The sequence below is a fragment of the Eutrigla gurnardus genome, assembly GCF_963514095.1.
Source record: "Eutrigla gurnardus genome assembly, chromosome: 11".
Lineage (NCBI taxonomy): Eukaryota > Metazoa > Chordata > Actinopteri > Perciformes > Triglidae > Eutrigla > Eutrigla gurnardus.
The window spans coordinates 9,405,401-9,428,804 of NC_139925.1; the positions used below are offsets into that span (position 1 = coordinate 9,405,401).

The 23,404-nt window shown below is 42.9% G+C and overlaps 2 protein-coding genes across 4 annotated transcripts; both read left to right on the forward strand.

The window, feature by feature from the left end:
- Positions 1-3,191: 3,191 nt before the first annotated feature.
- On the forward strand, positions 3,192-11,780 carry sufu (suppressor of fused homolog). Of its 3 annotated transcripts, XM_084021097.1 has the most exons (13): positions 3,192-3,265; positions 3,358-3,534; positions 3,889-4,023; positions 4,367-4,503; positions 5,960-6,102; positions 6,486-6,571; positions 7,120-7,192; positions 7,739-7,895; positions 8,059-8,161; positions 8,558-8,692; positions 9,924-10,062; positions 10,171-10,239; positions 10,323-11,780. In XM_084021097.1, exons 2-13 carry the CDS (start codon positions 3,386-3,388, stop codon positions 10,410-10,412), a joined length of 1,416 nt encoding a protein of 471 aa, XP_083877223.1. In that variant the 5' UTR covers positions 3,192-3,265; positions 3,358-3,385; the 3' UTR covers positions 10,413-11,780. The 3 variants fall into 3 exon arrangements, with proteins under 3 accessions (XP_083877223.1, XP_083877224.1, XP_083877222.1); XM_084021098.1 differs by lacking the exon at positions 3,192-3,265 and having other exon boundaries at positions 3,287-3,534; positions 7,742-7,895; XM_084021096.1 differs by lacking the exon at positions 3,192-3,265 and having other exon boundaries at positions 3,288-3,534.
- A 720-nt stretch (positions 11,781-12,500) lies between these two features.
- Positions 12,501-22,062, forward strand: trim8a (tripartite motif containing 8a). The gene is made up of 7 exons (XM_084021901.1): positions 12,501-12,778; positions 13,371-13,973; positions 19,117-19,212; positions 19,736-19,969; positions 20,202-20,233; positions 20,572-20,687; positions 20,772-22,062. The coding sequence occupies exons 2-7, from the start codon at positions 13,404-13,406 to the stop codon at positions 21,428-21,430; spliced, it is 1,707 nt and encodes a 568-aa protein (XP_083878027.1). The 5' UTR covers positions 12,501-12,778; positions 13,371-13,403; the 3' UTR covers positions 21,431-22,062.
- Positions 22,063-23,404: the final 1,342 nt, after the last annotated feature.

A 23,404-nucleotide genomic window follows, 5' to 3' on the forward strand; every position in this document is an offset into this window, starting at 1 on the left:
ATACATAGTTTCTGTTTGCATATACCCGAGCGGCAAACTTCCAGTGCGTCCGCTTCGTCATCGGCTCTCGTCTCGACAGCTGTTCATAGCCTGTGGGGGAATTCCTGGTTCCTCGAGTAGACCAAGCCTTTCCCCTGCTTACTTTATGGGAACAGGGGGCAGGACCAGTCAGATGGTTTTCCTCAGAAACTATTATGTGTTGATTCACTGTGAGGGGGCGTGCTGTTCACCACTCCCACTGTTTCCTTCTTACTGGGAAGTGACTGTCAGCCTTACCGAACCGAGGGAGCGTATGAAAAAACACAGAGAGAGGAGGGCGGGAGACCGATGTGTGATGTGAAAGGTGGTGGTATTTAAGGTTCTTTGCTCTGAATGTCAGACGCAGTATCTTTCCTCGGGGCTTGGAGGACATGGGAGACTGACCAGAACATGCAGGTGAACTGGGGGAGGGATGGCTTATTGTTTACTCATTCAGTTTTGAGAGACTTGCTGCTGATTCATTGCTAAAACATCTTTTTGTTGAGACGGGACTGCTGAAGAGTGTTTACAGCTTGAGCCTGAAGGAGTTCAGTCCTGGGAGGTCTTCATGAGGAAATATAATGATTGATTTTTCCGAGTCCGGAGAGAAAAGTTTGTGGTGAATATTCGGGGTAAGTATCTAGCTAGAAACTTTTATCAAACTGGTCAAATGGTCAATTTAACAAACAATAGTGGGCAGATTATCTAAAATTGTCAGGAAAACTTCTATAAAACCGCAAGCTACACACTTTTAACTTGTTTAAAGATGTGAACCCTTTGAATAAGGTAGAAAAGAGTTCTTCCAAAGAAACCAACCTCTAAATCTTTTTAAAAAACTAGCAGATGAATGTTAATGCTGTCATACAATGTAAACAAAATTGTTCTTCGTGTGAAGGCTGTTAAAACCATTGGAGGTATGATGATTGTCCTCATACGAGAATGATCTTCTAGTAATAGGCTGCAGAACCGGTTGTTTCCCAGTCCAACTGCCGGAAAGATAGGAGTTTCCTGGACGTGTTCAGGTGTGGCCTTCCTTACAAAGTTCATTGCACTGTATTACAAGCCTCCGAAAAGAATGTACATTCATACTGAATAAACCCATATCGACTGAGATAACAGTGAGGCATTATCGCACGATGCTGTCACTGTCAATATTGACTCCAGGTCCATTTAGATGAAGGAAGAGATCCTGTAAAAACAACACAGGCCAGTTAATATCAAACTCACTTTGGAGGGTTCTAATCAACCAACTGTATGCCAATAATCGTATTGTCTCAAAGTTCTTTTCCTGGGAGTGTACAGCCATAAAAGATGAGTCATTTTATGCCTTGACCAGAGCACTATCACCACGATCTGATTCAGTGCTTGCCTCAGCTCAGCGAGGAGACTTTCATTTCAGCGGTTGAGAAGCGTTTCCAGGAATACTCAGATTAAGATGGTTAGATTTCCTCAGACATCCCTGAAACTCCCCATAGGCTCTGTTCAACCGCAGCAATGGATCCATTCAATCGCAACGGCATTCTGGAGGTTTGATATCCACTTTGGTTTTATTTCACTTTCATGAAATGCCTCACAATCTGCTGCCTATTTATGAAAAAGTCTGTTTTAAATGACACGTTTCACTAATAATGTAAATGCCATCTATGACTGTTCAATAACTTCAGTTGTAATGGTCTCTTGCTCAATCTTCCCATCAATGACGGGTGACGTAGAGCTGGTGTTATCGGCTCATCATCACGCTGACATTTCTTGAGAAATGGGGAAGGTCATGCATGACTCAACCCCAACATGCAGCTCGCCGCCTTGTCATTCGTATATCTTTAAAAAAAAAACACTTTTATTGTTCAATACATAGCGTTTTATGCTGTTTTTTGATTCTACGTTTATTTGGGGTTTTGTTTCTTTAAGATATGGGCAGTGAACTGAGTCGATAATAAAACGTGAGTCGTGTCGATTGATTACGCCGTTCAAGGATCATTTGAGGCTCCTGAGGACCAACTTTTCATAAGTGCTGTACCATGAGAACTGAATTCCATAGATGGTGGCATCTTCAGGTGTCATCTATGGGCTCAGTTCTTTTGGAATGGCACTAGTTTTTCAACCTTACTGCACAGCACCACAAAATGGAAATCATGACCGGCTAAAAGCTTTAATACTTGTGTGGTTTACATTCATTCCAGCATGTCATTCAACTTTTGTTTGTGTATAGTGTTTCCTTTCTTCAAATGATGAATGAGGAGTTCATTTCAAACTGCATCTATTTTTGCTGTGAAAATAAAGACATTTGTAAATGACTGACCAAAGATTATCGAGCATTTTACTTATTGTGAATAAACCAAATCAAATATAATGGTTTTCCTCTGTAATTTATTGACTCACATAACCATTTTATATTGCAACATTTAAGTAATGCAGGTCAAAGAGTGAGAGCATTTAAGGACAATGATTTTCAGAAATACAAGGGTTCAGATCTAATCTCAGCTCTAGTTCCATAAAAATCTGCAACCATGGTGACGGCATATGATTAGATAGTTTACAACAGCCAACATCCTTTTCAATTACAACATGACAGGAGTTGTACAAAACTGCTTGTTGCAACCACTGAAATATACTATTACAAAATTAATACTATTCAAAACAGCATGTTGTCATGTGAACTTTTAAGAAAGGAAGCTTCAATCATGGATAGATATAGAACACCAGTACACCCACTGGTTTTAAAGAAGTTTTTTTAGGTGTCTCAATGTTATTTTAGGATATGTCATGCAGTGTACACCCCATGACAAACTGTATTTACCTCCCACGGATTGAACAACATTACAACATAAGGTCCATAGTAATAGTTGTGTTTATCAAATTCCATAAAGTTGGTTTGTATATTTTTCCTTATTTTGGTTATATAAAGAATATCAATAATTATTCAAACACATGATAGTTGAGTTTTTCTTAAAGCTATAAACCATAAAGCCTATAAAACTTTGAAGCCCGACCAAAAACCCACGTCTGCCTTCTGTTTGATTGCCAGCGAAAACAGCCAATCACAATCACCAAGAAAGCCATACGCACCTAAAATCCGATTCTTCATTGGCCAGTATGAGCCATCAGTCAGTTACGTCACGAGCCCCATCCAACCAATGGTAAGGTAGTTTGTGTGTGGAGGATGAGCAGAGCAACAGGCTGTTCTCCCTGCTAGTGTAGCTCATCGCTTCGGGGTTTAACCCGTATTGCGTCGGTCACCATTTGTAGTGTAAAGCCTTTTTTTATTTACGGTTGTCTCGTTTCCGTTGAACGTGGGGTTGATAGCAGAAGGTAACTGCATATACGTTGTTGTTTTTACAGAATAAACCGATTTGTTCGAGGCCTAGCTATGGATGAGGTACGGCCTACCAGTGGTGCTCAAACCCACGGACTGGTGCCGCTGTTTCCCCCTGGACTGCAGGCTATCTACGGGGAATGCCGGCGACTTTACCCCGAGCAGGCCAACCCGCTTCAAGTTACAGCCATTGTAAAATATTGGTAGGTAGCCCGTTTTGTTGTTGCTGGTCTGACATATCTGCAGTTTTGGAAAATGTCTAGTTAGTGAAGGCTATACGCTTTGCCAATAGTTACCTTAGCTGCTAAGCTAACTTTTCAGCTTAGCGTAGCAGGGGCTACACTTCGAGCAACTGCTACTTTGTTTTGGGCAGTTTGGTGATCCACAACCCGACTATACTATCTTAAAATGTCATTTAAATGTAGCCCATTGCTTCTATACAAGTTATACTCCCAGCTAAGCTAACTGCATGTACACAGGCGTTCTTAAGTGTAAACACTGACAACAATAACAAGATGTTGACATGGCCGATGGTTTTCATTTTATGCTTTTTACAGGTTAGGGGGCCCTGACCCGTTAGACTACATCAGTATGTATAGAAGTACGGGCTGTCCAGCTCAGGACATCCAGGAGCATTGGCACTATGTCAGCTTTGGACTGAGTGACCTGTATGGGGATAATAGGGTTCACGAGTAAGTACGCTGAGCTAATGTAAATACTTGACTTCCTGTTGCACAGGGGAGTTGGGGGGTAACTTCAACACGTTTGATGGGATGGATGAAGAGCTGTTTTGATCTGTTTCTCTTTTTATCTAATTCATTTTAAACTTTTATCCAATTCATTTTTAAACGTAAATCAGTACATCACATCAAGCCTTTCTAAGAATTATGTGTGTTTATGTGAGGAGCCATTAAACAGTAGACCATCTTCATACACATTGCGATTTTCACAACCCTCATGCATAAGAAATAATAATAGCTCCTTATGTTTTGCTTACCCAGTTTCTTAGTGTGTATGTGTGTGTGTGTGTGTTAGATTCACAGGGGCAGATGGGCCCAGTGGCTTTGGTTTTGAGCTCACTTTTAGACTCAAAAGAGAGACTGGAGAGACGGCGCCACCAACCTGGCCAGCTGAACTCATGCAAGGCTTGGCTCGCTATGTCTTCCAGTCAGGTAAGAGCACAGCAAATGAAGCTAAACCCTTTGTATCTTTGCACGGATTAAGCTACACATTAAGCCCCTCCGTGGCCATTTAATCTCATTCTCAAATTATCAATTGTTTGAACAAATTTATTGTGGATAATTTTGCAGCAGTAATGATATGGGCTAAGTATACCAATGATAAAGGCACTATTGAGAGTGTATTTATTGTATTATCAGCAAATCATCAAATATTAAGTATTATTATGATTGCTGGCTTTGTAAAAAAAAAAAGAATGTATTCTTTTCTTATTTTAGTTAAAACCTTGAGTACTTAGTCATTGTAAGCAAATTGATTTGGAGTTTGGGTCAAGGAGGTTTTAAGGAGGAACTGATTGATCGATGAATCCATAAGTGAACGACAGATTGAGAGTTCCATCCCTACATTCTTCATCCTTCACCTAGAAAATGTGTGACAAAGAGTAGTTGTTTGTGTTTTTCATGCAGTTACACTTAATTAAATTGATAGTCTAGTAAATGAGTTATCTGCATGTTTTTTTTTTGACGAAACAACTCTTTTTGGCTGCAGTTGGCACTCCTCCTCGTCACGTCTTTGTGAATGCGAAGAATGTGTTCTTTGTAAAGGTTGCTTGTAATTCCTGTGATGCTTTCAAATATGCAGGAATAGAGGAGTGTGCTGAATGCAGCAGTCTTAGGTTTAGTAAACATTATTTGTGTTTGTTGGAGCTCTGGGTATTGACAGGAAGTCTAATTTCCCCTTTCTTTCCCTTCAGCATTTTAATAGGATTGTTTTCACAAATGGCAAACAAGACGGTTGTTGTGGTGTGTGTGAATATATATGCTCTGAGTAATGGGTATAATACTGTGCTGCTAAGTTCTTTAAATCCGTCAGTCGTGTATTATAATGTGCACAAGAAAGTGTGGTTGAGAGGGGAGGGGTCATTTAAAAGCTGTGAAAGAGAAGAAGGCTATTCTCTCCAGGCCCCCCTCTCCTCGCCACCCAGCCCTTCTCTGCTATCCAGCTGGGGTCAATTTGCGCGTGGGTGGGCTGGGCTCCTGAGCTAAATGAATGCTGATTCCTGGCCATCTTCCCCCTTGCTTTTCTCCTGCAGCAAATCTGGACAGTGTGCATGTTACCTCCCAAGCAGACGGATTCCTCAGATGGAAATGTAGTTTTTTAATGCTTTTTCATGCCGCAAACATGTTCTCCATTTCTCTCCCCTCTCACTTACTCCCTCTCTCGCTGATCAGCGGCCCGTCTTTTTCTGTAACTGCAACTTTAATTCAGCAGTTCTGTCCAATCACATAATGAAAAGTAGGAAAGTAGGACTGTTTTCCACTGGTGGCTGAATGTACAGGCTCAAATGTACTCTGCAGTCTAAGACTCATGACTGTGTATTCTAGATCAGTTAAAACGGTATATTTTGCTTTTAAAAATAATTGTCTCCTTTTGTTGTCCCTTCTACAGAAAACACATTTTGTAGTGGCGACCATGTTTCATGGCACAGTCCACTCGACAACAGTGAATCTCGTATCCAGCATATGCTGCTCACAGAGGACCCACAGATGCAACCAGTTCTCACGCCATTTGGCACAGTGAGCTTTCTTCAGGTGAGTTAAAATATGTGATATTTACATAATTTCATGTAACGCCACATCCACTTTGGGATCTTTTTGTCTCCTAAATTAAAGCAGACAACGGGTATTTGGACATGCATGAACCCGCATGGACTGTAATTTGATATCAGTGATGATTATACAGTTCACGTTCACAGTTAGTTATCATAAAACTCAGTACATTTGGCCAAAATACCAAACTAAAATAATAAATAATAAATAAGTTAACACATTAAATTAAAACCTTTTGTATCATTCAAGTAAAATATTTTTTGCTAAGTATTAAACTTATGGAGAATTTGTGAAAATAAAGGCAGCAACATTTGTAAGAAGTTCTGTAGACCACACCCGTTTATCTGTCTCACTGTTTCCTATAGATTGTGGGTGTATGTACAGAGGAGCTGCAGGCGGCCCAACAGTGGAACGGCCAAGGCATCCTGGAGCTGATGCGTGGAGTCAGAGTGTGAGTACAACTGTGCACCACTTCACCGAGTGGGCTATGTTAATTCTTAGGTTTCATTTTTCTGCTCAACTTTGTTTCATAAGTGATTGTTCACTAGTCAGACCAAGCTAGATTCATTTTCATAGTTTAGGATTGTTATGTCAGTCAAAGCAATTCTTAGTGTTCAGATTTGAAGTAAATGTAACTTGATTTGACAAATTAATTATGTTCTTATCTGTCCTTTTTTGTACATTTGTGTGTGAATTAGGTTTTTTTTTTTACCATTACCATACATGACATAATGCAGACCAGATATGCCTTTGTTTTATGGTATTAGCATATCAGATACCAGCTATGTTCTTATCTATTCTAATTAACCGAACTAAAGATATGTTACATCAATGACACTCCAGTGAAGTAAAATGTATGGAGTCCAGTCTGAGAAATACATTGCGAACAGCAAGTGAAGCATGTAGTTACTTGTTCATTTATTAACTCTGTGTTAAGTTTGATTAATGTTAATGGTTAATCCTGTCTGAGACTAATGTTGATGATTGTCCTGTGTGCAGAGCTGGTGGTCCTTGGCTAATCACAGACATGAGGAGAGGGGAGACCATTTTTGACATTGATCCACACCTACAAGTAAGGCTTTATCAAATTCTGCACACTCTGGGGAGTGAACTGTATTGTAATAGTGTGTCTTTTGCCAGCAGCTATGCTACATGCTAATTGAATAACGTCATTGCAATCCATTATTATATTATGCAAGTGATTTATTATGAAGGAATGTGATTGGATAGATCAGTAAAGAGAATTTGAGGAAAAAGTCAAGCTAAAGAAATACAGTTGAAAGTGACCTAAAGGAAACTGATAGTCCATATATTTAGATAATAATTTATAATGTGCTGTGCTAACATGGACTCTCTTTGAACAGGTTATGGATATGTCCTCGATATCAGAGGCAAAGTGACCCTCGCATCTAAAAACATTTTAAATTTAACCCTTTTTAGATGATATAGGGTTATTTTACAACAACTCCTACATTATTTTGCTCTCTGACACTATTTAGTGCCCCCTGATGGTCGATAAATCTTTATGACACGTCTTCTCATTTCTGAAAATGTTCACCTTGTGTGAGGTTTATGTGAGCTAGTGTTGATGATTGCGTATATGTCTTGCTCATCTAAGCAGGAGAGAGTGGACCAGGGTATCGAGACGGAGGGCTCTAACCTCAGTGGGGTCAGCGCCAAGTGTGTGTGGGACGATCTTAGTCGACCGCCAGAGGACGAGGAGGATAGCCGGTCCATCTGCATAGGATCACAGCCACGGAGGCTCTCAGACAAAGGTATGCCAAAGTCCCAAAGGAGTGAAATTGGTAGATCATCTAATTAAGACCGGGCAGATCCAAGAGAGCTCAACCAATCTGTGAATAGGGAGTTCTGGTTTCATGCTGTCAGCAGAGCATGATGGAATAATTCCATGCTGATCTTTGTCTTGTGTGTTGACAGACACAGAACAGATCAGGGAGACGCTGAGAAAAGGACTGGAGTTTAACAGCAAGGCAGCATTACCACCCATCAGCAGCCAGAGACAGAGCCATGAGAGACCTCAGTGAGTGTTCCTCCCACACCCACACACACACACACAAACACACACACAAACGGCGCTCAGCACAAGGGTTGTACCAGGATAACTCCCTCCACCATGTGCAATGACTCACTGACATCTGAACTGTTATCAACATTGTTTCTTAGCTACCAGCATAACGTGGTGGTTTGTCACTAGTCTGGAGCTATTTTTTTGTGGAAGGTTTTGCATCTTCCACAGAATCAGGTAACCGCTACATGGAAGGAGTTGTGAAATCTGCGACTGTACATTTCCATTTGCAGACAAAAGCCAAGGAGCTGCCATTTCCTTCATAGCAGTCATTCTTCCATGACTGATTGTACCATGTCAGACTACCTCACTCATATTTCACTCTTTCTTCTCTCTATATCTGTTTCTCAGGAGCCGGAAGGACAGTTTGGAGAGTGAGAGTTCAGCAGCCATTGTTCCTCATGAGTTGGTCCGGACACGACAGTTGGAGAGCGTCCATCTGAAATTCAACCAAGAGTCAGGCACGCTGCTGCCCCTCTGCCTGCGGTAGTTCACCTCTCTTTTACTCCCACACATGATATTTACCCTTTTGGAATGCCCTCAAGACAGAGGGATTAAAAAAATAGTTCAGTTAGCATTCTTGTTGGACGGGTGTGGCAGAATGTCTTAATAAATCCAGAGATAAATCATATATGCCACCGGTTTCTCAGATGATAAAATGGGCGTTCTACAAGTCAGCCTCAAACTTGATTTTCCTCCTCCTACTTTTTACTTTTGCAACTTTAAAGGTGAACATAAATGTAACCTGTGGCCCAAATAAAAAGACAACCTTGCATTTATTGTTGGCCACTTGTAACTTATAGAAAGGGTAAGGACTTTTCTGGAAATAGGTTCTCCTGTTTTTACTTCTCTTTCCTGAGCCTTGACTAACTAGAAAAGTCACCAAGGTTATTACCGTACATTGACACCATAATTGACCCTTCGCTTATACCTGCCCATGCTGCTCCATCAAGCTGTCAGTTACCATGGAGCCCGGTTATATTCTATAATAAAGTTCCCCTATTATTGTGCATAATCTAACACGTGATCAGTGCATCTTTCATTTGAGTTTCACAAGCAATGAAAATCTTAAAAGTAACGACAAAAAAATCACTATTATAACACAAAAACAAGCATTCAGACACAAAGTTATTACATTGCATACGTGGCTGATGACTATCTGAGCTTAGCTTTCACCTTTATTAAGAACGTGACATTTTTTTGGAATGTGTTTTGTTCACAGACTAAATACCACTAAAGCAATTACTGTTCAATAGGAACAATAGGTTATTTTTTTTATGTTTCTCTGGAGAAGCTCCTGCACAGAAAGGAGACAAACCTGCTTTATGTAATCTCTGTCTGAGGAAAGAACAAGACAAACCAAGTTAGTTGACAGAGATTCCTTTGTAGGAGAGCGAGATGTGCCGAGGGTTCAGAATGAGAACACATTAAAGGGCCCAATTATATGACCGCGACATTGGGGCGTAATTGATTAGATCAGAAAGTGCTGACAAAAAATATGTGACTTTTAATATCCAAAAGCTTGTGAAAATAGGTGAGCATTTTGGGTTATGTAACAGACCCAGCCACACCCAAGTTGTCACAAAAACAAAGTTTCATAATAACTTCATCCTTTTCAAAGTTGTTTGGAATTTTCACATGGAAAAAGAAGTATTCTGTTGTGCCTAAAATGAATGAAAATACACACTCATACTGTACTGTATTTAATGTTTTACAGCGGCCGGTTGCTCCATGGGAGACACTTCACTTATAAAAGTATCAATGGAGACACGGCTATTACATTTGTATCAACGGGAGTTGAAGGAGCTTTTGCTACTGAGGAGCATCCATATGCAGCCCATGGCCCCTGGCTTCAGGTATACGCACACAGACTTACGCACACAGACTTGCACATAAACTGAAGGTTTCCATGTAGCGATTTCATATTTAGTACATTTATTTGACCTTCTACTCTCCCTGTATAGATATTGTTGACTGAGGAGTTTGTGGAGCAGATGCTTGGGGATTTACAGGAACTGAACACTCGAGAGGAGGTAAGTAATACCCCGCTGTATTTTTAAGTTTGGTCCTGTTCACCTGCCTGTTTTTACCTTGTATATCCTTTCTCGTTGTGTAGACAAAGTTACCAAAGGAGTACAGTTGGCCAGAAAAGAAGCTGAAGATCTCTGTCCTACCAGACTCCGTGTTTGATAATCCACTGCAATGAGTCAGAGACACTTAATCACGAGCAACCTCCCAAAAAGCCCTGCAGACACACACTTCTAGAGTGGACCCTCATGAACAGGAGACCTCCCAGAACATGCAGCGACCCTGAGCTGTCGGGGCACACAGTGGACCGCCAGAGCCGGGTTCACTCCTGAAAAATGATCTGAGGGATGATCTAAACACTTTTGACTGTTACTGCATTCTCAGACTAGCCCCACTGTTTACAACATTTGTTTTAGGCTCGAAATGCTTTTGAGAATGCCAAGCCAGCCTGTCCAGACGGATGACCTGTAAGAACGATCATCATAGGTGACACACTAGCTGCATGGCAAATCAGGATGTTGTCATTCCTGCAGTAAGGCCCGCCAAGGTCTGAGTTCCCAGATATACGTCACTAATACATCTGATACAGCATCCTGTGATCACCAGACAAAGTGTCTCAGGCGATAACTGTGGTGCTGTGCTGAAAAACAGTTCTATTTATTCCACTGGCCTTTCGAGAGGACGGAAAAGTCACATGTTGAACATTTCTATCTGTGTTTCTTTCTACGGAGCTCATGTGTATAGTATTTACAAATGCTGGACATTTTTCTCTTGTCTGTTTGTGGTCATACCAAAGTTTTACCGTTGGCAGTCCGCTGTCAATACTGTCTGTGTGTCAAATGTGTTATGCTTCTAGGAGTGACATGTCAGGCTGAACTATAATTAGATAAAACTCACTGCCTGTTTGTCTTGGATGATAAAAAAAGCATCTGACCTGTTTTCTTATCTGGCAAATTCTGCAGGTGTAACCAACCCTTCTCACCTGTGCCAATGAGATGTTTTCCAATCACGATAATGTGCGTTCCAAAATGATGAAATGAAATGCATACGGTCCGTTGTAAATGTTTAAAGACTGGGAATCCACGGTTAGTGTCCTTTTCTCGAGTGTTGTCTCCAGTGGCCACATACGTGAGTTGCGTTTTTGTGTTGTTTGATCAGTAGCACCTGCTTGAAAATGGGTTGGAGTAAAATTCCTCAGTGCCTTGTGTTGAAAAGGACCACATATTCTCTGTGGACTCTCGATGCTGCCTGCAGCTCCAGACTGTTAAGAAGGAGTGTCTTTGAATCAAGCCTGCAGCGACACAGTCATTGCATTCCATCTTAACACAAAAACAGAGAGGACTACTTTTACTACAAATATGTACTCTTATACCACATGTGATGGCATCTTATTTTTGTTTGTCTTTTTCTATTCAGAGTGACAAATGTAAAGTTTAGACATTGTTGATGCGGTATTTTTTTGTAATTGCTATCTTATGACTGTACTGCCTGATTGTAATCCCAAGTGCATTAAAGTGTGTAGGTATTTACACAAATAAAGCTGGAAACACTAATGTGGAATTATATAGGAGCTTTTTTTCATTTAAAGTAATGCTTTTATCCATGTGTTATACAACAACCACACAAATGCTACCACGTGATGTCACTGTATAATACAGTATGCACTGGATTATACCTTCTTTTTTTTTATTAATGAAAAAATCAATGAAAATATGAGATTTCTTATCAGATATATGAGAATATTAAACAGCATTAAATGTTATGAAAGGTCTAGAGTTTACTGGCATACTTAATGTTTAATAAAAATGTAGTTGTAATGTTTTAAATATCTAATTAATAAATGCAAATTTTGGTTGCCAGGTTGTAAAAAAAATAACCCCATTTTGGCTGGTGTTTGGTTATGAATGTAGAACTCGGCAACAGTGATTAATAACTGATCTGTAAAGCAATATTTAACCATTAACAAAACTATACTAGCCGTTGATAACACTGTCTACTCAAAAAAAAAGCAAGGTGTTCACAGTATTTCAACTTCCGTGTTTTCCCCCATGCACTAACCCTCTTATGGGCCCCTGGGGGCCTCTGACCCGGCCAGCACTGCGTTATGAACCCGTGGTGCAAAGAATGATGGGTCACACAAATGTCTCCTGGTCGTTTCCAACCTCCCCGGTAGAGTCTGCTGTGGCCGTTCCCTCGCCTTTCCTCCCTCCCTCCCTCCCTCCCTCTCGGCTCCTCCCCCCGTCTATGTATCAACTCTGACGGGTCACGTTATCGGAGGGGGGCAGTCGGTGTGGAAGCACTGAGCTGAGCTCCCTACCGACGAGTCACAGTCTGCCCGCACTTACTTATGAATATTAGTCAAACGGAGTTGACGGGGAAAAGCGAAACCGGGAGGATATCGTCTTCTTAAAACCCCCGGTACGTCGGTGGAGACGGCGGTAATCCACACGGAGGAGCCGGATCTCGTCGCGGAGGCTGGATGCGAAAAGCTCTGCGTTAAAGGTGCACCGGAGTCCGCCGACGACATGGGGAAATGAGTAGTTGGTAACGCTGCTTTTTTCTTCTCTTAAAAACACTTCCGAGCTGGTTTCGTTACGCCGCTATAACGTTTTATCGACAGAAGGAAACAGTATCTCCTCGTTTAAAAAAAAATAAAAATGTCAGTGTAGCCGGGTGACATCGTATCGGTCCCGTTTCCCCGTAGCAAGTTGTCACTTGCTTTCAAACGCCACAGCTTGTACCGTCATGTCGTGAATTCTCCCCCCCCCCCCCCCCCCAACGAAAATACTCCAATCCAAATATTGTACGTCACGTGAATTGTTTTTATTGCGACAGCAGTTTATTCGTAGGGATGTGTTGTCGAAGTTTCACTGTGGTCGCACTTCGTTGGACTTAATCTGACCTGTCTTCTTTTTTAATCAGGCCGGCTAACGCTTCTGTCGTAGGCTACTGTTATGATTTACTCTAAATACGCATTTACACCAACAATAATCCTCTGTACCTGTGGGCTGGCTCGGCCCACATCTAAGTCTAAGTAGGAATAAGACTTTAGAAGGCCCTGTCTTTGTATATTTACAAAAAGGAAGCAGTAATCTAAATTTAGAAATTAATTCTCAGCTTTTCTTTTTTTTTCTAGTCACGCAACATCAGTTTGGATACAGCTGAAGTCATGGATGAAAGCTGGAAAAACTGCTTCGAAGAGGAGCTCCTGTGTCCCATTTGCCTGAATGTTTTCGACGAACCCATCCAGCTGCCTTGCAAGCACAACTTCTGCAAGGGCTGCATCTCCGAGGCCTGGGCCAAAGAGAGCGCCGCCGTCCGCTGTCCCGAATGCAACCACGACTACGAGCAGAAGCCCACGCTGGAGAAGAACTTCAAGCTCGCCAACATCGTGAAGCGCTTCAACGCCCTGAACACTGAGAAGGTCCCCGCCGTGCTGCACTGTGTCCTCTGCAGACGGGGACCCCCGCTGCCCGTGCGGAAGGTCTGCCTGCGCTGCAAGGAGCCCTGCTGCCAAACCCACATCCAGACGCACCTACAGCAGCCGTGCGCGGCGCCGGGACACCTGTTAGTGGACGCCGAGGAGCTGAGCGCCTGGACCTGTCCCAGTCACGAGGAGTACAGGCTGCTCCACTGTGAGGAGGAGCAGGTGGCTCTGTGTCCATTCTGCTGCATCTCTCACTGCACTAACCAAAGACACACAGTCTGCGATGTGGACACGCAACGCATACAAATGCAGGTACATGCATCGCTCCCACGCACACCGTTCGCTTGATACTTAACGTGATGACAGGCGGGCGAATTGTCCCAAAAATATTTCATAAGTCGCACTTTCTTCCCCGTGGATTCTCCTTTTGAATTTCGAGGAAGCAGACATCAGCGTATGAAGGCCTTCTCTCTTTGCCTCTTCCTTTTTATTCTTATGTGACATGAGAGGACTGGACAGGTGAAAGCCTCCCCCCGTAGGGTAGATGATAGGACTATGTACACACACACACACACACACACACACACACACATACGTCCCACACAGCTTTTAACCTTGATCTAACCACCCATTCCACAATGCCACGCCTTCACATTAGCCGCCCTGTGCCCTCGGGTAAGTGCTGTGATGCAATCTGCATCCACCGGAAGTGATGACCCCCGTGCAGCGGGGGGGGGCGGATCCACGTGTAGCTGGTTTATTTTAGCCACCCTGATCAGTTTCAGGATTTTGTCCAGGAGGAAATTAATAAATCGAGGCTTTAGAAGCTGATGAATTCATTGGCATACCGTTTTTGAGAAGGAAAATAGTCACAAGCCGGCAAGTTCATACCTTTGCATTTCAACGATTCAGCACCACAAGTTGGACATTTTTAGGGAGAAAAGGGTAGAAAAGGAGGGAGCGAAAGGGCAAAATGGATTCCCCAATATGTGTGTTAATCTCCCTGACAGCAGGTGAATAATGAACCGCCTTGGCAGGGTTGACCTCGGGAGGGGAAAGTGTCTCGCATAAGGCCACGGCTGCGTCCACTTATGTATTTTCTTCACTTCTATACGTTATTTAAGTCCGCTCTCTTTTTTCGCAAGTCACATGTAAGTGGCAAGATGTAAAAAAAAAAACAACCACCCACACGGCCTTGTACACAACTCTTCCCCCGTTCGGCGAAGGGGGGGGGGGGGGCGGAAGTGAGAATGAGATTAGTTTTAACATCTGCCGTATTGCGGTCCTAATACGTTATGTGATCGTATTATTCCAGTTGGGAAAGTAACAGACGCATTTCTTTCCAGTGCGTCGATCAAAGTTCTAAATTGGTTGAAATCTTCGGTGCAAACTGTTGCTCTGGTTCGGAGCTATTATTGGGACAAAAGATGTCTGTTCAGCCCTTTCCACAGCTGCTCTCAGCACACACATACGCACACACACACACCCATCTTTCTCTTCTTTGACAACTGTATGTTCGCATGGGAAACGAGTTCCTGGCTCTTCTCAGATTAACATTGTCCATACTCGGGCCTTTTGCACGTAGAGTGCACTCTAATACTGATAAATGTGGCCATGGCCAAAAGTTAGGCCTCCTTGTATGCTTCTTCATTTCTTCAAGTAATTTGAGGCCAGAGTGGCTTCTCTTCTTCTCTTGCTAAGAGGTTGTTCTTCTTAAAAGAGCTGTGGTCTATTTTAGTGAAAGGATTTTTAAATTCCCCTGGCAGCACTCTTGTTACTTTAAGGATAAACAAAAAAAAGGGGGGGAAAACCCAAATGCAGCTATGTTCATATCTTTGGCTCTCAAAGGAGACTTTTGCCGTAACCTTTTTCAGGCTCGTCGGTAATTTCGAGACGAGGAGGAGAAAGGAGGAGTAATATAATAGTAATGTCGTCCCTGGGACAGGCGAAGGAGGAGCCCTCCCACACAACCTCACCTTGGGTTTCTCAAAAAAACTCAGCAGGAAAGCATCTTTCATGGAAGCTCTGTCGCAGTTTTCTTCTTGTATCTGGGCTGTAGTGATTCAGTTCCCCAGAATGCTGAGGGCAGTCCATTGACATCAGACGTGGGGAATAGTTGTCAGTTGATTGTGAAAGAGGCTCTCTGTTCATTGAGCCTGCGGCTCCTCATTTAAACATGAGCTTCCTGGCAACCCGCGGGTGTCTGGATGCCTAAATAGGACAGCGGGGAAAGTGATCATTGGTGGATTTAATCTTGATAAAGGTAGGCTTTCACATTGCTACAGAGGGATCAGCAACCAGACAGTTCCCTCCAGTCCCCTTATGCTATTTCAAGCACACAAGACCCCCCCAAAAAAAGGGGAATTGGAGGAAACGTGGCAAAATGAGGAAGACTACAGTTGTTGACTAGAAGCGTCCAGGCACAGCTTATGTGAAGGCAAGTCACATAAAGCAGTCCATGCACTGTTTATGACCGCAATAACCCAACCCTAAGTGTTCCTTCCCGTTTTTTTTTGTCAATACAACAGTCACACAAAAGGTATGAGATGCCACCGAGCTCGTATACGACGCCAACGCGGTTATTATTAATGCAAGTGTGTTTTCTGCAACATGTTGCGCACACAATACACGAAAAACTGGACGAAACAAGAAACGCAGCCAAGTAACGAGGCAGCGTGTGAGCTGGCAGGGTAGAGTCGGCTGTGATTATTGGTTGTTTTGAAGAGGGCATTTGAGCTAAAACCTGTCTGTATATGCAAGCATGACATGCAGTTAGGGACCACACACACTTTACAACAAGATGATGTTCATGTCACCACTTTAGGTACACAAAAGTAAATACGGTAGCTACTTAGCATAATGGAAGGATTTGTACTTGAAGGCCCGACAAGCAAGAGAATGCCATTTTTTACCGAAGATGAACTCCACCACCTTGCCACTGTTTGCACATGTGTCCTCGTGTATTTAGTAGAACTGGATATGCAAGGGTGGAATGGCCAACCATTCATCAAACATAACATGCTCAGCCAGTGCTGCTCTCTGAATACACGGTCCTCATGCTGGTGTGATACAAGCAATGCGAGGATCCGCTCATCGTGACATTGCTCTACAGTCAAGTCAGTGCTCAAAAACTCCACAGGGTTTATACGACCAAAAGAAAACGAAGAAGTGAGGAGAATAGTTTATAGGTGTGCAGTGCTGAGGTTGTTGGGGCTACAGGGAAAAGTATCCGTACACCTTCTGAGCTTGTGTTCTGTCCAGTGAAAAAGAATGCTATGCAGGCGTATACGTCAAGTACATTCATCCAAAGTAAACCATTTAACAACATACAGTTACCTTTTTAAGCAGTACAATTTATCATGTTATGACGTTGGGGCTCTTGCTCTTACACTGGAAAGGACTCAGCATAACAAACCATAAAGTAAAACGCATTATTGGCAACCTTTAATGCTGACTGTCGACACTGCAACAGGGACGCAGCAATCCATGCACGGCTACATTATTGGAAATGCAATGATGTCTGCTAAGCACCTGTAGTTGCACTTACCAATATTTCTTTATGAACAATAGATTAAATGGCTGTGTGTAACGTAAGAGGGGTCCCATAGACACTTGTCACCCGACTCCACAGTTCTCCTCAGCTTTACGGAGATCTTCACTGTCTTTCAGTTAATTCTTTTGATTTTTATGACCTAATGGCAGCTGTCTCGCCGCTGTACACCTCATTCATTTATTCCCTACTCCCAATACAGTAGACCCAATCGCATTACATTGCATCGTGGGATTGTTAATGTAGATACCATGAACAATATTTTGTTTTCCAGTTGTTTTGGCCGCACACAGACAGAGACTAACTAACATTGAGCTGCTAAGAAGCCAGAAAGGCGTTGGTGGAGACCAAAACAGTGCAATAAGGAGAATGAGTATTAGGTATTTCGGGCGCTTCTATCCAACGTGACTTACAATAAGTACATTTGTCGGAAGAACGTGCAACAGTATATCGCTATCAGTACAGTAATGATTTCACAAGAACAGCTACAACCAACGTTGGATGGGTAGCTAGGCTAGTGTTTGATAACACATTCACCAACAACTGTATGTGCTGGTAATGTGTTGTGTTTACAGGTTGTCCCGCTGTCTCTTAGGGGCCCCAGAAAATACTTAATGTTTTGTTTATTATGTGGCCTTCCCCCTTGTTAGTGCATTGTGTGTCAACAGTCCAAAGTCCATGTCTCCGCCAAGTTTTCTTCAATTGTGAACCGTGTGAACTGGAAGACACGTAACCATTGCTGCTGTTTACCTGGTAAAGCAGGTGTAGTGTTATGCATTGGCTAGTATTTCATTGCTTTTCGTCTTTTGTTTTAGAAACTAGTCAGTCAAAGTGTTCTCTGTGCTATAGGATAGCGGCCAGCCAGTTGTTGCACATAAGACTCCATGAGTGTTGTAAGCAGCTGAAGAGGCCTGTTGCCGTGATACCACAACGTAGCTACCCTGAAACTCGCTCACTAGAGACCGCAGGAATGTCCTCATTCTCCCTATCTCTCTTGTTTTGAATCAAACTTTCCCTCCGTTGCTTTCACTCTCTTTTTTTTGTATGTCTTTTCTCACTCGCTTTCTGTCCTGTTCTTGGCATGTGCGAGCAAAAAAGCCCAAATAGCACTTTTCCCTTTTCTGCCGTGCACACTCATGCGGAGGGAGAGAGCAGACCCCAGCATTATGCACACAGACATGACAATCTGTCACTGACACAGAGGCCAATGCAAACAATGGGAGCAATGCATGTGGCAAAATGAGAAAGCGGAGAGGGGTAGTGAGACATCCCCCCCCCCCCTACTTTTTGCTCCCTCCCGCTCCCGCACATACACATTAGCTTTCACATATAAATACATACACAAGGCTTTGTTGCCATGACAGCAGGCGTTCTCTTATTTGGGCATAGTGCCTTCCCCATACAGAAACAGTTCATTAAAAAGCGTACCTGCCCACCCCTTGTTCCTAGTTAGCTGTCAGCCTGTGACAGTAGATTGATTTCCATCTCCGGCAGTAAATGGAGAAGGATTATGTTTACCGGCTCTTTCACCGTCTTATGGCTCTTTCTGCACTCCGGTTGAGCTCACAGAGGAAGCAGGCTGGTCCCAACAATGGACTCCACTTGATTTAGCAGGCCTCTACGACGAACCTAGCAGCAATCAGAGATGGATCTGTCCAATTGTGTTTGCGTTTGCTGGTGCTTTCCTCATGGATGGATGCATGTGGTTGCTGCTGGCAGCTGTTGTTTCCTTCATCTAATCAGGATTGTGGAGGAGTCTTAGTGACTCAGTAGTCAGGTTTGCTGCGGTCACACCAGAGGTCTGAGTTTTGAGAAGGAGTGCACACACATATATATTTCTGTTGTCAGTGTATCCTGTTGTGGTTCACCCATCTAATCCATCGCTTGTATGTCACCTCTCCACAGGCCATGCTAATGAGGCAACAAGGCAGACTGGATGGTCGTGTTCAGAACATCGATGAGCAGCTCACCAAGCTGGAGTCGGACAAGACGCTGATGAAGGTAAAGTACGGCACACGCATGCACCTACGGAGACACAATGCCGAACATTATCAGCGCTTGGTCCTTGGTTCTTTTGTCATCACGCGGGTTTTTTGTGCTATAATTTCATCCGCACGCCGCTGTAATGAAATGATTCTGTACCTTTTGTTCGCTGTTGAAAAGAAAATGTAATTTATCTCTGGCTTTAGAATGGCTGGTGCATTAGGGTGGAAAATGCATTTTGCAAATGACTTTTCTCCTCTTCAAAACGCACAGATTCCATAAATGAAGTCAGAAAAAAAATATTCAACCTACAGTTACTGAACACATCGAGTCATTCCTGTTTATTGAAGCATTTTTTTATGTTTTGTAATGAATTAAAATAATAATTCATGTTGTATACTTATGCCATGAAACAACAGTATTTTTTGGATGAAACCTCCCCTCCAGCCACCAAATATATTGTACAACCGTTGCTAGTAAATTAATGTTGACATGTAACAGAGGTGGAGTGTTTATAAATCATCGTGTCCTTTCTCCACAGGACGCAGTGTCTGAACTAAAGGAGCGAGTGAAAGCCCAGTATCAGAGGATGCATGCGCTGCTAGAAGCCAACCAGACTGAAACCATGCAGATGCTGGAGAGCACCTACACCATGTATGTGAGGAAAAACTCCCAGCAGGTTTTGCAGCTCAACGAGAAGCGCCAGGAGGCAGAGAAACTCCTGGGCTCAGTACAGACGGTCTTCAAAAGAGCAGACGGCATTAACTTCATGAAGGTACGAGTGCGTTCATGTCTGCATAGACACAAAAGCACACATCATGCACGTCTACTGAAAATGTTTCACGGCAGTATCAAATGATGGGTTTTCAAGAAAGCTTTGTAACACACATGCATGTGCACAGACTGACCACAGCAGGGCCATGTCTATGTATTGCTCGGCTTGTGGCTGCTAGTGAGATGTTTAAAGGCAGACGGTGGGTCTGAATGCATCTCATTGTCTTTTTCAGAACACAAAACCTTACCAGCTGCTAATGGACAGGTAAGCATGTCTACTTCTACTGTATTTCACTTAACCGGGACGTGATTGTATTTATCATGTATCTTATGTGAGACAACGGGCTGAGAAGGTACATGGAAGTGGAGACGATGTTATTTATAAAAGCTGCAACTTGTAATGTGTTGATATGGTATTATTACATAGTAGCATGTCTTCTCTTCATGCACACTTTTGGTGCATTGACCCTCATTCTGCTATTACGACCACAATTTATTTTTCGTACCCCAAATAAGGAGGACTTTAGATGCAAATCTGAAGATGGTTATGGCTTATTAAGTCTGATCCACAGTATTTCATGTGCGTCTTTTTTTTTTCCATAGGTCAAACTCACACCTGAGTAGTGCTATGCCTCCACTCAGAGTGGGCCAGCTCAACTCTCATCATTTGCTATCTGAACTTTCAACTAGAGAAAAGAACATGCGAAAAATGCTGGAAGGTAAGAAATAAATGTGTGAAAAAAAAAAAGATGAGGGAAAAGTGTATTATGTGTGGACATAATTAACTATTATCTCTTTCTCAGAACCGTTCAATGAGATGCCCATCCTTGAGCTTGTCCAGTCTCACAGCAGCTCTGCTGGCTCCCACATGGGGACTGGTTCAGGGCTACAAAAGAGGAAATATGGCATGGCATTCCTGGAGAGTAACACAACAAACTCCACCTCCCAGGATCCTCCACCATTGCTGTACAGCAGCAAAAAACCCTTCCTAGCCGATCAGAGCCATCACGCTCCATCCATTTATTCCTCCGAAGGCCTCTCCCAGAATCCTCACGCTGGCCCCGGCCACAGCCGACTCCTTGACACTGCAGCCCATCACATGGTGGGTCTAGGGTCCAGCTCTAGCCACCACTCAGGGACCATATTCCCCCCCTCCCATTTCCCCAGTGGAGGTGCCTCGCAACAAGCCATGTACGAAGGGAGGAAAGTACTGATGTGCACTCTGAATAACTGCTGCTGCTCCAGGGCCCCCGCTGCTCGTGCCCGGCCTCCGTACCCGGCATCGGACTCCTTCCCCTCCATGACCTCTCAGGAGTTTCCCCCACACGCCCAGCTACCTACAAGCCAGCCACTGCAGCATTTTCCCATGAGGGGAATGATGGAAGCCTCACAGACAGCCAGGCACCCTGACTTCTACGGGCTGTACAGTCAGTCTTCAACCAAGCATTATGGGACCAAGTAATAAAACCAGAATCAGCATTTATTTTTCCGTTTCTGTGAAATCAGAATTAGCATCCGGATATCCATGTTTGCTTTTTTTTTTTTTTTTTGTTACTTTCCTATTTGGTTAAGAGAGATGTTATCAGTTTGTCTCCAACACGCCATCATGATAATATTATTTTTGACCCCATTTAGAGAAACCTTGCCCTGTTATTGTTGGTAGCCCTGTTTCCTTCTTGAATCACAGTGGGCGTAGTAATGCTCTTATTTGCAAAATGCAAGTTTGTGTTTAATTTATTTTCTGTTTCAATTCAACTGGAAGTGCTAATGTGAATAATGTAGTCCTAAATCCATTCAGGCAGTGAGCAGAAGAGACATATCCTTCTTCACGGGTCCTGACGGACTCCAGAGACTTTAGTGCCTAAAAAGACTGTTAACATGCTCTTATTATACTTGCAAGTTCCTAGCTCTTGATTATTTCCTGTTTGCGGCTGAAAGTATGCAGGGAGCCTCTCCATGCACTCCAAAGTCCATGTGGCTTTAGAAAAACACTGGACTCCAAATGCTTGTCAGGTTTTTCATGAATTTTTATACAAGATTATGAATAAACCAAAATCAGTGGAAAATGTTGAATAAACAAGCATATTAATTATTCACCTTTTTGTTGTATTTTAAGCACATTTGAATGTAATCTTGTGGAGTTTTATCTATGGTTATAGTGTCAACGTTGACACAAAGGTGTTGTACTTTGTTTAGGTTAAGAGGTTTTGCAGTTTAACTGACTGGGTTTCAGATGAAGTGGCTTCCTGTAAAAAAAAAAAAAAAAAAAAAGAGAGGCCGTTATTGCAGTGCATCCCTCCCTGCAATTCATCCACAATCTATTCATAGGCTCCAAGGCTTGTAAATTGGGGTGGGGGGGGGACACCCTATGACCACATGTTAGCAAGTTCTACTGCATTCAGAGGAATCTCAGCACACGGTGGAGGAGGTTTGGACAATGATTCGTTACAGACCAGGCCACAGAAGGCCCATTATCTGCCTATTTAGGACAGTTCACTTCCTTGTCAACATCCTGGTCTCTGGCAAAAAAAAAAAAAATCTCTGTCCCATCCCTCTTTGTCTCATTATTGGAGCTCATTGTCAAGTTAGGTCAGAGAACAGGAATAACTGATGAGCAACACCTCCCTCCCCTCCCCTCCCCTCACCTCTCTCTCTCTTTCTTCCTCTCTCTCTCTCTCTCTTCCTCTCCCGGGGTATCATTTGCCGGGGCTTGACGTGGAGGAGGATGATATAAGCGCTGAGTTTTAATGAGGGCTGGGACAGCATAGTCATCTACTTATATGTCACTCATACTCCTTTCATCATCCCCCTCCCACCCAAAGCTAGACGGTGAGGTAGAGGGAGCGAGCTAAGGGGAGGGGCTGGAGGGCTTAGAGGGAGGAGAGGAGGAAGGGAGGAATGGTTACAGAGAAATACAGAGCAAGTGAGGCACATCACTTATTTATGGGTTATAAAATGCTCTGCCCTCCAGTTTCGTTCTCCTTTTCTCTTGTCCAGTCTGGGTTTTTTGGGGGGGTTTCCAATTCAAGAGAGTGAATACTAAAATGTCTGATATCTTTTCCTAAGAACTCGGCCCCCTTTAGCGGTGAATACATGAGGCAGAGGAGGAGGAGCTGAGGTTTAGTTACAGTGTGGCATGAATCTGACATTTATTGTGTGTGTGTGTGCGCGTAAGCCTATTAGCATTCCCCTTGAGCACTGTTCCTTCTGTGTGTTATTAATAAAACATACAGTAGATATCCTGAAGGAGGCCATACCATTAATTTAATCCATATAAATAATTGCATTCATAGCTACATGTTTATGACAACGTTGCTACGTTAAACTGTAAAAACATAATAAAAAAAAAGAAGAAATTAGGGGTTTCAATGTTACAGAATAAATTCTGCTTTATTTTATTTATTTTTATTTGCAGTCGGGTTTTCTTAAGCAATAT

What these genes read in the sequence shown, in the direction of transcription:
- sufu (XM_084021097.1), top strand. Translation starts at nt 3,386, where the DNA reads ATGGATGAGGTACGGCCTACCAGTGGTGCTCAAACCCACGGACTGGTG. An exon ending in ACGGAGGCTCTCAGACAAAG is followed by an intron (nt 7,896 to 8,058) that starts GTATGCCAAAGT and finishes GTGTGTTGACAG; the next exon opens with ACACAGAACAGATCAGGGAG. An exon ending in CCCATGGCCCCTGGCTTCAG is followed by an intron (nt 10,063 to 10,170) that starts GTATACGCACAC and finishes CTCCCTGTATAG; the next exon opens with ATATTGTTGACTGAGGAGTT.
- trim8a (XM_084021901.1), top strand. Translation starts at nt 13,404, where the DNA reads ATGGATGAAAGCTGGAAAAACTGCTTCGAAGAGGAGCTCCTGTGTCCC. An exon ending in CGCAACGCATACAAATGCAG is followed by an intron (nt 13,974 to 19,116) that starts GTACATGCATCG and finishes ACCTCTCCACAG; the next exon opens with GCCATGCTAATGAGGCAACA. An exon ending in TACCAGCTGCTAATGGACAG is followed by an intron (nt 20,234 to 20,571) that starts GTAAGCATGTCT and finishes TTTTTTCCATAG; the next exon opens with GTCAAACTCACACCTGAGTA.